The sequence below is a fragment of the Aethalodelphis obliquidens genome, unplaced genomic scaffold (assembly GCF_003676395.1).
Source record: "Aethalodelphis obliquidens isolate GAN/ISIS:26980383/991018 unplaced genomic scaffold, ASM367639v1 scaffold9, whole genome shotgun sequence".
Taxonomy (NCBI): Eukaryota; Metazoa; Chordata; class Mammalia; order Artiodactyla; family Delphinidae; genus Aethalodelphis; species Aethalodelphis obliquidens.
In genome coordinates, this window is record NW_020837953.1 from 18,565,357 (window position 1) to 18,578,999 (window position 13,643).

Sequence of the window (13,643 nt, forward strand, 5' to 3'; positions counted from 1 at the left end):
CTTTTTTTCATCTTCTGTTATAAGAGAATAACAACACCTGGGCCTAGTGTTGTTTTTAGGAAGAGAGGGTTATAACCTAAGTAGTTGATATATAGTGTTAGAGTGGTTTCCTATAGAATTTTTTCAGGGTATATAGAGGTGTATACATAAGTGTATCTTCATTAAACATGTTTAATTAATAAACAGTATGGTTTGGAAATGGTGGAGCCCACCAGAAAACAAACTTTCTTGAACCACTAATGGTTCAAGGGGTTATAGATTTCAAAATAATTGCTATAGTAGAGTTGCTTTCTGGTGAAGTCATTACTTTTACTCTCCCCTTTTCCATTTTGTGGGGTGCGGGGGGCACTCATATGGCACTAGTGAAGCAGCAGCTTACAGAACAAGAGAACATTTTGTGTGTGATGGTTCTTAAACTTGCTCTTTTAAAAAAACCAAAGGAACCCCCCCCAGCTTTATTGAGATAAAATTCACATACCATATAATTCACCTGTTTAAGGTGTAAAATTCAATGGTTTTGTTTTTTTATAAATTTATTTTATTTAGTTTTGGCTGCGTTGGGTCTTTGTTGCTGAGCGTGGGGGCTATTCTTCGTTGCGGTGCACAGGCTTCTCATTGTGGTGGCTTCTCTTGTTGCAGAGCACGGGCTGTAGAGCACAGGCTCAGTAGTTGTGGTGCACGGGCCCAGCTGCTCTTCAGCATGTGGAATCTTCCTGGACCAGGGCTCGAACCCATGTCCCCTGCATTGGCAGGCGGATTCTTAACCACTGTGCCAGCAGGGAAGCCCCAATGTTTTTTTTTTAAACATATTCATAGGGTTGTGTAATCATTGCTGCAGTCTAATTATAGAATGTTTTCCTCTCCCTCTAAAAGAAACCCCACACTCATTAGCAGTCAATCCACTTTACCTGCCTCCCCAGCCCTATGAAACTACTAATCCATAATCTAACTACTAATATAAATTTGTTTTGGACATTTGATATAAATGGAATCATGTAATGTGTAGTTTTGTTACTGACTTCTTTCACTTAGCATGTTTTCAAGGGTCATATATGTTGTAGCACGTACCATTCCTTTTTATTGCCAAATAATATTCTGCTGTATGGTTATAACATCTTATTTATCCATTCGTCAAGTTACTGGGCATTTGGATTGTTTCCACTATTGCTATTATGATTTTTTGCTGCTGTGAACGTTCGTGTACAGATTTTTCTGTGGAGGTATGTTTTCGTTTCTTGGGTATATTCCCTGGGAGTGGAATGGCTGTGTCATATGATTACTCTATGTTTAACTTTTTGACAAACTGCCAAGCTGTTTTCCAAAGTGGCTGCACTGTTTTACGTTTTTCACTATCAATGTATGAGGGCTTCAGTTTCTTCACATCTTTGCAACCTTTGTTATTATCTGTTGTTTTGATTATAGCCATCCTAGCTGGTGTGAAGTGGTATCTCGTTATTTCGATTTGCATTTCCCTAATAACTAATGACGTTGAACATCTTTTCATATCTTATTGGACATTTTAATATCTTCTTTGTAGAAATGTGTATTCAAATCTCTGTCCCCCTTTTTTTTTTTTTTTTTTTTTTTGCAGTCAAATGCTCTTCCTCTGTGCTGTATCTCCAAATCTTTGCCCATTTATAAGTTGGGTTGTCTTTTTATTATTGAGTTGTAAGGGTCCTTTATATATTCTGGATACCTAACTTGCTTTTCTAACTGTGAATTTGTCTGAAATTACTTGCTTGGAGGCAGAGAGAAGTAATGGATACAAAGACTACATTAAAAAAAATCTGGTGAGTTTTCAGTTAGATTTTAGTTGTTCTTATTTTACGTTTATTCTCTTTTTCCAACTCTTGAGGAACCTGGTTTATTCATTCATTGAACAAATATGGCTGCAGACTGTATACCAGGATTTGGGGATATAACAGAGAATGAAACAGAAACTTTTATCTGCATTCTAGTGGGAGAGAAACAGATAGTGAAACAAAAGTCATATCAAATCATATCAGATGATGACGAGCTATGAAGAATAAAACAGGATAATGGGGATATACTGTGATGAGCTTTCTAACATATTCTTCACCTTTCCTGATTTCTTAATCTGTTCCTCTCTGCTCTGTTTGACCTTTTTTGCGTTTTCTGTTTATTTTCATTGTATGTAGTTTGTGGCTAAACTTTTACTTCACTCTCTCTCCTTATTCTTAACACCCTTGCAGTCTAATTTTTGCTTTCACTAGTCCACAAGATCCACCCTCTATAGTAATAATGATCTTCTATTAAAAGCCAGTATTGTCTTTTCAGTTTATGTCCATCTTAATCTGTGTGTAGCACTATTGCCTTTCTATCCATTAAATCACTTGCTGCAACCTCCAGTACAGTTTTCTCAAGTTTTTTTTTTTTTTAACTGGTTCGTCTTCTCTAAATCTGTTAGAGTTCTCCAAATTTAAGTTTTGGCCTCTCTTCTCCCTCTAACATTACCATGGTGAATTGATCATTCTCACATGATTTTTTGCTTTCTGAGAGCATGTGACTCTTGAGTTCTCACTTTCTAGCTATAGCTGCATCACTGCCTTCAGGTTTAACCAGTGAAGCTGCAGTGGACAGCTTGATTGCTACTCACTCAGCAGGATTCTTTTCCCTTTATGCCTTCCTCTGACAGATTTTTCCTGTTTAGGCTGATTAAGACACGGGTTATTTCCATGACTGCTTTAATGATTACCTGTGACTAATGGTATAACAATTCACAGTGTTCAGTCAAGGAACCTGATTCAGAGGGGTTGTTCCTTCATGGGTGCTAGTGAATTTTTTACTTTCAGGTCTTTTGAAAGAGCTAAATTCCGAAGTTAGAAAAAGAAGGAATAATCTCTTGACCTCTAGTGCTTATAGTATTCATTTTCAACAAAGTTTTAATTCTTACTTTTTCTTTTTCTTTTTTTTTTTTTTTTTGCAGTACGCGGGCTTCTCACTGTTGTGGCCTCTCCCGTTGCGGAGCACAGGCTCCGGACACACAGGCTCAGCGGCCATGGCTCACGGGCCCAGCCGCTCCGCTGCATGTGGGATCTTCCCGGACCGGGGCACGAACCCGCGTCCCCTGTATCGGCAGGTGGACTCTCAACCACTGGGCCACCAGGGAAGCCCTAATTCCTACTTTTATCTGATATGGTGTTGCTTTCATTCAAGCTACTGTCACAGTAGCTGAGGCATGAATTTTTCCTTTTAACAGTATTCCCAAGGTCACAATTGAGATTCTCAGTTGGGTTCTTGATGCAAGGTCATGAATGTTGCAAGTTCTTTGTAAACTATAAAGCATATCTGTGTGGTGGGAGAGAGGAGAGAAGGGCTCATAAGAATTACTTGGGAGCTTTTTCAAAATTCTTAGTCCCATTTCACCTCCTCCTCCCAGATAATGTATTGTTATATACCTGTTAGTTAAACATCTGCTTCCTAAATGTGAATAGTTTGTAACTCATTTTAATGTACACATGAAGACTGCTTATATTAAAAGGAATTCCATATTCTTTCTGTTGGTGATGGGATGTACTGCAGTAGTTTTTCTTGTAGCATACCCATCAGTGAATGACTGGTTTTTACTCCCTGTCCTCTGGTGGTGTCATGCTATGCAAAGTTTCTTGTATGTTGATTTTCAAAGGATTTGCAGAAAATGCTACTAGGTGCTGTTGGCACCAACTTAAACTGTATAAATTTTGGATGTAATTGAACAAATTAATATAATTGTTCAACATAGTTGGCTTCAGAAATGTGAGTTTGTGATTTGGAGGACACTGAGATATTCCTGATTTCACTGTGAATCATAGCCTTTTTTTGTGAGAGTTCCATGTTGCTGGGCATCTGCCTGGGTAGGGAGAAGATGATTGGTACATTTGTTCTTCCAGTTAACCAGACTGGTGTTCAAGACACCATTTAGGCGCAGTAATCTAAATTAAAAGTGGAGAAAACTGAAACTAAGGCATTGAGGCCACAGTAGATTAGAAAGACATTTAGGAGCTGGAGTTGGTAGTAAAACTTAACCATTTTAAAGTGTAAAATTTGGTGGTTGTATACAAAAGGTTTTTATTCACAAGGTCGTGCAACTATCAACACTATCTAATTCCAGAACATTTTCATCAATCCCAAAAGAAACCTGTTAGCAGTCATTCCCTACCCCCATTCCTCCTCCCATCCCCCTATCTCCTGGCAACTACTATCTACCTTCCATCTCTAGGATTTGCCCCATTCTGAATATTTTGTATAAATGGAGTCATACAATATGTGGTCTTTTGTGTCTGACTTCTTTCACTAAGCATAAGGCTCTCAAAGTTCATTCATATTGTGGCATGTAACAGTACGGCATTCCTTTTTTATGGCCGAATAATATTCCACTGTATATTATATGGATATTGTACAGATATGTCATATTTTGTTTATCTGTTTATCAGTTGATGGACATTTGGTTTATATCCACTTTTAGCTTTATAAATAATGCTGCTATGAACATTTGTATGCACGTTTTTTGCTTGTGTTTTTCTTTTTTTAAATTTATTTTTATTTGCATTTATTTTTTGTGGCATTTATTCCCGGGCCATAAGTTTTTGTTTCTTCAGTTTCTTCTGGGATATCTTTTTCTTTGGGGCAACCTCCTCTTCTGGTTTAGGAACAGTCTGTTCTTATTCAGTAAGGACCGTCTCAGTGTGGCAGGGAGAGCTCATGTATGGGTTGATCCAACCATGAGCTCTCTAAGTTCTGTGCTGCATCTTGGGAGCTTTGTTCACCTGGATGTGCTCAGTGACTAGAGAATCTACATCTAAGCCCTTACGTTCAGCATTTTTGAGTATGTGCAGTAAAAATTCAGCACTCTTTCTGGGCCATCAACCCTGCGTCCAGCCCCACTGTTTGGCCTGGGCGCACCTACCAACTCCACCATTGTAATGATGGAATGCCACACATTGCTTCTTTAAAGTGACATCTTTCAGATACTTGGTGGATTTTCGGATATGCATACCCTTAATGGCCTGGGCAGTTTCACGAGTGTTCTTAAAGTGAACACGAAGATTTGAACCTCCTGACTTGCATGGTTTTGTGGGGTTTTCTGGGTCAAGTGAATAGCGAACCATTTTTAGAGGTCACCTCAGGCTGCTTACTGGAAAAGGAAGCTGTATGCAAGTTTTTGTGTGAACATATGTTTTACGTTCTCTTGGGGATACATATATGTGCATATATATGTATTCCCAAGAGGATTTATATATATATATATATATATATATATATATATATATATACACACACACACACACATATATTTAAATTTTTTATACATAAAAATACACACACACACGTACCCCTAAGAGTAGAATTGCTGGGTCCTGTGGTATCTTTTGTAAGAATTTACCTTTGTTTTTGATAAAGCTAATATTGTAGAATGTTGTAGAATGTGATTTAGGTTTAAGAGACAAATGGGCTGGCTGACTCTCCACATTCTCTTGTCCCTGCCCACCCAATTTGGACAGCTTACCTGATGTCTAGGTTGTTAGAGTCAGCAGAGCAGTCATACCCAGGTAACTACCTTGTAGAATACTGGATGTAGAGTCCTGGAGTTAGCTCTACACACTTGGTGAGGAGTGGGCTGGGAGCCCAGGGATGTTTAGAGAAGTCATTCCTCATAGAAATCAAGAATTGAAAAGAAGTTTCCTGCTCTAACAAAGGAAAAGAAAGCCATTCTTAGATAAAGGACTGTGCCATTTTATCAAGATAGGAAATACATTAAAAAAAGATAATTCAGTTTTAGACATAGTAAATTTGGGATTTCGGGAGGGAATGTTAGATATTTATGTTCGGAGATCAGGAGTTTGATCCCTGATAGAGATGTAGATTTGAGATTCATCTGCATTACAGGCGTTTGAAATACAAGAGTAGGTAAATCACCCATAAAGTAAAAAACAGTAGAGAAAAGTGACTAGTAATTCCTGTATCTGAGGTCTTTGAGGTTTTGAGTCTGCCAGCTGATGTTTCAGCTGTATCTTACTCTTGAGTGGCTTGTTTCCTTCTGGTTTTGTGATTTTTGATTGTGAATTTATTTATTTTGGGACCTTATCCTTGAGAATTCTCCCAGGCCTAGATCAAAGGCAGATTCCCCAGAGAGGATTTTCATTTCCTTCTGTCAAGTTTGGGTGGGAGACATTACCATTCTAGGACTACCCTAAACAAAATTCTAAGTATGAAGCTTTTTAAACCATAATCTAGGTGAGGGTCAGCTTCTGGTTGTGAGTGTCTGAGGAGATACTGTTGAACTGCTCTCATAGCCCCCCAATCCCTCACCAGCACTCAGTGCCAAGGTTAAGTTTCCCTTGCAGTTCTCTTGGGTAACACCTGGACTTTGCCTCTTGTACCTTGAGCCCTAATAGGCCTTGGAATTGCAAGCTGAAATTCATAGGGTTTGGCAAAATGCCCTGAAGGTGAATGAAAGCTGGTTTCAGTACTCTGCATACATCTCTAGTTTCCCTCTTTCACTTAGTTTTTAGCCTTGATCATACTTTATTTTCTTTCAGGTTATTGATTAATATGTAAAGATTAAAAAAATTTATCCAGTGTTTGTTATTTCCAGTGGGCATGTTGATCAAGCTATCTATTCTGTTGTTCTAGCAGAAGTAAAGTGTCCATCTCTCTTCAGTGCATGCACGGGACAGTAAGATGCAGGGAATTCAGTCAGCCACTAAGTTAAAAGTTATAAACTTGGGACAACATCCAGTGGTTTGTTTGGCCCACATAGTATTTAGAAAATAAAAATCAGGAGATTTCAGATAAAATTTTGGGTATCTTGCTTCTCTTGAAAAATTAGAAGTTCTTAACAGTACTGGGCTTTCAATCCTGCTTAGCAACAATTGGCTAGAACTGGGAATAGCAGCTGATCTTTTCAGAGTGAACCTGTTTTCTTTAGTTGCAGGCACACAATCTCCATTTGTGCTGTGTATGCATATTTATACCCATTCCAGCTTCTCTCATTCATGTTACCTGTAGACACTTGTGGATCATCCTTGTGCCAGGTAGTAGTGCTAATAGACAGTTTCACATTTGTTTAGTGATTTGTTTAATTCTAATAACAAACCTGCAGTTTATCCCTGATGAATAAATAAAGTTACAGGTGGTATTATCCCCAAGTTACAGATGAAGAAATGGAGGTTCACTGAGGTTATATAAATTCTTCAAGGTCTCTTAGTGTCACAGCTAGAATTTGAACAAAGCTCCTTCTGTTCAATGCTATTCTTAACTTTTTTTTTTTTTTTAAGCAGTGGAACTGTTCTTCAAATGAAGTTTTAGTGAAGTCCATTATGCAAAACCAACAAAGATAGCACTGCTTTGATTGAAGGGTAGATGGGATGGGAGACAATTATGTGGGGATGGGAACCTGCATGCTCAGCTCTTTGGTAGCCTTTAGGCACCTCTCTGGAATCCTTGGGATTCTACTAAACAGTTTGGACACTCTCTATCTGTAACTAAGCGTAATAACAGTTTGTTAAATTTTATGAGTTTTTAGCGTTTTTGGATGTTACAGTTATAGTGTGCCTATTTTTCTTGTGCTTCCTCGTATTGTCAGTCTTCCTCAGCGTAATGTCTTATTGCTTAACAGCATTTTTAAATTTTGTGGGTATGTGTTCAAATAATGGTGAATCTTTTAGCGTTCTATTTCTGTTTTAGAATGGTAGTGTGATTTATAGTTTAATTTATTTTGGAGCATCTGATAACTAACTCTCCTTTACTTTTCAGATTCTCTTTGTGGCCAGATGGGTTTGTATGGACAGGCTTGTCCATCTGTAACTTCATTAAGGTTAGTGCTCTTCTTTTTATTAGAACATGTAACATTTTAAAAGTTATGCTGGTCAAGTCATATTAGAATCAGTTTTACTGTAAGGTTCAGAATAAAATATTGTAGTTTGTTTTGGTAAATAGTGCTATTTTGTGAGATTGGGACATATTTTTGCTTACAGAGATATTTGTGGTAGTGGGATTTGGATCTTAATCTCCACTTAGTGAATTTACATATGTTCTTGTACATGAAATAACAATTTTACTCTTCTTTGTTATTCCGTTTTTAAAAAAACACTAATCTTGTTTCTACTTATTTTAATTAGAAAATACATAGTAAATTTTTATTGCCTTTGTAGCAGATTATTAAATAAGACTAGATGGTAGTTTAAATCTCTTTAAAGGATGATATAAATATGATACCTAGATTATCCTCATTTACAATAAATAAGTAAAATGTAAAAAAATAGGAACTAAGTTGTATTCAACCCAGTGGTTTTAGATTTTTTCCAAGTTGCTAAATCCTTTCTATAAATTAAATCTTAAGTGAAAACCTGTGAATAAAGCAGATGAATGCCGGGCTCTTCTGCTTGCTTGGGCTTCCATTCTCTACCCCCACGGTTGCCCCTGAGGGATTACTCTAGTTCCCAGCGCACAGTTTGAAAAAATAACCTAAATCTAATCTGTTAATTGGGATCTTTCAGACTAGAATATGAATTGTTGATGGCAGCACCTACCAGTTACATGTGGTGTTGTAGCTAGCTGTATCATTTATTTGTTCAGCATATTGAGCACCTAATATGTTGTCAGGAGCTATTCTAAATGCTGGGACTACAGTTGTGAACATAACAGATAAAAATCCTGTAATTATTGGGCTTACATTTTGGTGACGGGGTAATTAATAAAAAAAGTAAGAAGTATATGTTAGATAGTGACAGTGATAAGAGCTAAGATGAAGAATAAAATAGAGAATGGGAATAGGAAATATAGATAGGGTTATTTTAGATAGGGTAGCCAGGGAAAGCTTTACTGAAAAGGCGACATTTGAATGAAGACCTGAAAGAGTGATGGAATGAACCATATCTGGGTAGGTAGAAGATAAGCGTTCTGGGCAGAGGGGATTCAGGAGCTGCTGGGGCAGGAGACTTGCCTCGTTAGGTTGGAGGAGCAATGACGGAGGTCATTGTGGCTGGAACAGAGTAAGTGATGAAGAGAGGTGGAATTGACCAGCTTTGGAGGGCAGGAAAGAGAGAGAGGAGGGATACAAAATTATTAGAGCCATGAATGTGAAGTCAAGGAGTCCTTAGGCATGAAAGAAATTCTGGTGGTTCAGAATGCCACCAAAGAAAAATAAAGTTGCCTTTTTAGTTTTTATATACTTGAATTTTTATGAGACTAAGGCTGGCTCTCCTTTCCTTCAGTAGGAGAGCTTTACTCCATATCCTTATGGCATTTCTTTCCCTGAGAATGCATCTTCCAGCTTATAATGGAAGTAGGTGAAGTGATTACTTTTCTATCTTGTTGGAGTCCATGTGCCCCCACCCCCACCTCCCAACAAGGGACACCTGTATAGTTTTGAAAAGAACTTAAAAAAAAAAAAAAAGACTTCTTTAATCCCCAAAGCTGCTGTAGAACTAATTTCACTTGAGTCCTTTTGTTTAATATGGTTGGAGGAATCATTTTACCCTTTTTTTGAATATTTAAAACTTTAGATATGACCATATCAGGATATTTTTGCAGACTTTGATCTTCCACTGATCATAGAGTCCCTTAAAGATATTTTATTTGTGGGTTATGCCAAAACAGTCATATATTAAAGTCATTTACTGGGATTATAAATCCCTTAATTTGAATAGTTATGTTTAGGTGAAGATTGAATATGACATTGGGTTAGGAATGATATATGCCTAACCTTTTTCGCTTGATAGAATTATATAATTGGAAGAGATGATGAAAGAGATGCCATGAATTATTTTATAACCTGCTCACTGTTATAATTCTAGTGTATAATATCCTAGAATCAAATTTTTGTGGCTATACCTATAAGTTTAGCATTTAGTTAATAAACTGAGAAACTCTCTGGCATTTGAGTTGAGATATTTAGTATCCTTATATCCTAATCTTTCATTTTTTGTAATATTCTATATGGTCCTTCTGTGAAGCAGAGAATTCACATTCTCAGATGTATGGGTAGAAGACCATTGTTTGTCATTGATTTTTCTAACTGAAAGCTAGCTTTGGTTTGATATAAGGAAAGGAAAAGAATAACTATTTTTTGGTAAAGGGAAGAGAAACTGGATTACTTAAAACCACAATAAATTTTAGTCTACTTTCCCATAGAGTCTTCCTCAAGCTAGAAACGACCTCCCAACTATACTATCCAAATAGAAGTAGAGCAGGAAGTCTTTTTTAAAAAATTTTTTAAAATTAATGTATTCATTTTTGGCTGCATTGGATCTTCGTTGCTGCATGTGGACTGTCTCTGGTTGCTGCGAGCGGGGCCTGCTCTTTTTTGTGGTGTGCGGGCTTCTCGGTGCGGTGGCTTCTCGTTGCAGAGCATGAGCTCTAGGCGCGTGGGCTTCAGTAGTTGTGGCACATGGGCTCAGTAGTTGTGGCTCACAGGCTGTAGAACACAGGCTCAGTAGTTGTGGCACACAGGCTTAGTTGCTCCGTGGCACGTGGGATCTTCCCGGACGAGGGCTCAAACCCGTGTCTCATGCATTGGCAGGCGGTTTCTTAACCACTGCGCCACCAGGGAACCCCAGGAAATCTCAAATCCGCTGACAAACATTGCTTGTTTGCCATAACTCTCTTTGTATATACTACCTTCATATCTTGTGTATGCCTGCATATACTACCTATATATCTAGAAAGTGGCTAGCCTCAAGACAGGAAAGCATTTGAGTTGGTGGAGAAGAACTGGACCGTGTGTCTAGGAATGAGAAAATGGGTAGGCAGGTGGGGGATTGTAAACATAGGTGGGAGTGGGAGTAGATGACTTATGTGAAGTGAAGATGGGGGGTGGAATGAAAGTATGTGACATTTTAAAAATTTGTTGGGTAGGAGAGGGTACTTAGTAAATGAATTAAATCTCTTCCTCTGCCCTTTAAATATTTAGGGTAAACAAGTTAAATATTGTTTTCTATAGATGATATTGGATCCTTGTTTAATCTGAACACGTTAAAATTATTTTTAAAAATTTACTTACTGTATTTTTATGATTAAAAAGTAGTCTTAGGGCTTCCCTGGTGGCGCAGTGGTTGAGAGTCCACCTGCCGATGCAGGGCACATGGGTTCGTGCCCCGGTCGGGGAAGATCCCACATGCCGCGGAGCAGCTAGGCCCGTGAGCCATGGCCGCTGAGCCTGCGCGTCTGAAGCCTGTGCTCCGCGACGGGAGAGGCCACAACAGTGAGAGGCCCACGTACCTCAAAAAAAAAAAAAAAAAAAGTAATGTTAACCCAATTATTGTAGAAAATTTGGGAAGACAGAGATGGCCCTTGTTAATGTTGTCTTATCATGTAATTTTATTCCAGTAGATGCTATGTGTGTTAGAAAAAGGCACCCCCCCCCAAATTTTCTTTAAAAGAATGGTTGCAAAAGATTTTGTAGTGATAGCTAAGTATACTCTTAATTTTAATCAAATTGCTCTTAATTATCATTTTGTTCTTCTTTAATTGCTAGTATGGGTAGAATTGCATTTTAACAAACGTTATTATGATAACATCATATACTATTACAGTATAATGAGACTGTTTTCTTTTATCAGTCGGGGTTCTATCAGGAGGCAGAAACCACACCAGTTATTTGAACAGAGACTTTAATAGAATCATTAACTAGATTTAAAGTTGTTAACTAGGTAACAGAAAGGATAAAAATAAAACTTGAAGTTATCATGGAGATAGGCACTTCTAGAAGCAGCCGTGAGCCCTAAGTGCTTGGGGACCAAAGGGAAAACCTAGAGACTTAGAGGAAGGGTCCTGTGGAAACAAAATTCAGATCTCCGAGGAGAAGGTACTACATGCTAGTGCTTGTGTCGAGCTCAGAATAGAAATCCCATAGATTTGAAACTCAGAACTCTGGGGAAGGGTGCTGGCTGGTGCTGGGGTCTTTGAGTGGGGTATGATTAAGCTAGTTCCATAAGTGTTAGAAAAACTGCAAACTTTATTCACTTACTACTGTGAGGGGGACCTTCTGCAGGGGTGAAGAAACCTTTGCTGGGGTAATGCTCTTATGAAGTCCAAAGAATAGACAGGAAGGCCCAAGTATCTTTTTTCTTCTCCAGGCTTGCAGTCCATCTTTAGTGCTCCCTCTTGGCAGAGCCTTATAGGAAGTCAGCTGGCAAAGCAGAAATGTGGTTTGCAGAGTCCCAGTTCCAGTGTCATTAAGGCAGATTGGGAAGAAGGGATGCGGGTTTGGAATTCAGGAGCAATAACTTAATAACTTGTTCCAGCAAATTACTAAGAAATATGGTATTAAAAAGTGTTTTCTTGGGACTTCCCTGGTGGTCCAGTGGTTAAGACTCTGCGCTCCCAATGCAGGGGGCCTAGGTTCAATCCCTGGTCAGGGAACTAGATCCCACATGCATGCCACAACAAAGATCCCACGTGCTGCAACTAAGACCCAGCGCAGCCAAATAAATAAAAATATTAAAAAAAAAGTTTTCTCAGATCTGTTTTGCAGCCAGTGTTTATGTGATTTTAGTAGGATACTTGCGTGTTGCTAAAAATGCTAATTTTGTAAATCACGTGAAATTATATTAAAAATTTATATAAGATTTGCAAGTATTCCTTGCAATCTGAATCTACTGCATTCGTATCCTGAGTTTGGATAGTAAGTCTGGATAGTGAATACTGGGTCATCTACATCTATTTAATTCCTGAGTTTTGGAAGGCAAGAGTGAGAGTTCAGATAATGATGGATACAGTTTCTGTCAGACAATAGAATCTTAAAAATTTAGCAGAATCCGGTTACTGAGTTTATATAAGATGGATTTGAATCCTGAGGTTACCTGCATTTTATTTCCAGGTATAGACTCAGTAATAGCAAAAGCTTACCAAAAAAGCAAAAGCTTTCCTTGAACATTTGCTTTATGTAGACAGGTAAACACATATATGTATATAACATATTTCTTTCACATATTATGGCATTAGACTGTTATAATTTGGTTTGATTAAAGCAAAATAAAATTTGATATTTCTTTGAACTTGTTAAATGGGGCCCTTTCTGCATTTCTGAATTGCCTAACATTTATGAGGATTGATTTTATGGTTCACATGTGTATTCGGCCTAGGATGCTGAGTTATCAGTAGTACTTTAAGTAGTTTCTGATCTTCTACCTGAGAGCTCTTCCTTTTGTTATCTTTTTCTTTCTTTCTCGTTCACACTTATCTTTTCCTTTTTGTTACGCTTCTCCCTTAAAGATGCCTTTTATTATTGATCCAGTCTGTTTGTTTAGGATATGTTGGGGAACACATAGGGATTTTTAGCACCAGAGAAGATTGTGTATTGTGTCCTAAGTGAATTTCCTGTCCATCTGTTTTCTCATTTCCCTCCATTTGATATTGATAACCTGCTATTTAGAATGACCAGAGGAGGGTAGATTTATTTTAAGGCGTCTTGCTGTCTTGTTTCTAGTAGCAGACTTGTTATTGTTAAGGCAGCTCTGGTATTTAGTCTTAGAATTGGGTAGATGCAGGTTCAGACCTCTGCCGCGTATTATTCATATGATCATGGGTAAGTTACTTCACTTTTCCTGGTTTTGCTGTAATAGGGATGTTAATGTTTACCTCCCTGGCCTGTTAGGATTCATGGGATAAACTATATATTGATTACATAAAGGATCTGGCAT

At 38.0% G+C, this 13,643-nt stretch overlaps 1 protein-coding gene and 1 pseudogene across 7 annotated transcripts in view; one reads left to right on the top strand and one right to left on the bottom strand.

Moving 5' to 3' along the window:
- The window catches only part of FOXJ3 (forkhead box J3), a 131,257-nt gene that overhangs the window by 14,560 nt on the left and 103,054 nt on the right, over positions 1 to 13,643 (top strand). For all 7 annotated transcript variants that reach the window (XM_027108908.1, XM_027108911.1, XM_027108907.1 and 4 more), the window contains one exon: positions 7,756 to 7,816. In XM_027108908.1, coding sequence (XP_026964709.1) covers positions 7,773 to 7,816 — 44 coding nt within the window. In that variant the 5' untranslated portion in view covers positions 7,756 to 7,772. The remainder of the gene's footprint in view (positions 1 to 7,755; positions 7,817 to 13,643) is intronic.
- On the bottom strand, positions 4,538 to 5,168 carry LOC113621738 (60S ribosomal protein L17 pseudogene; annotated as a pseudogene).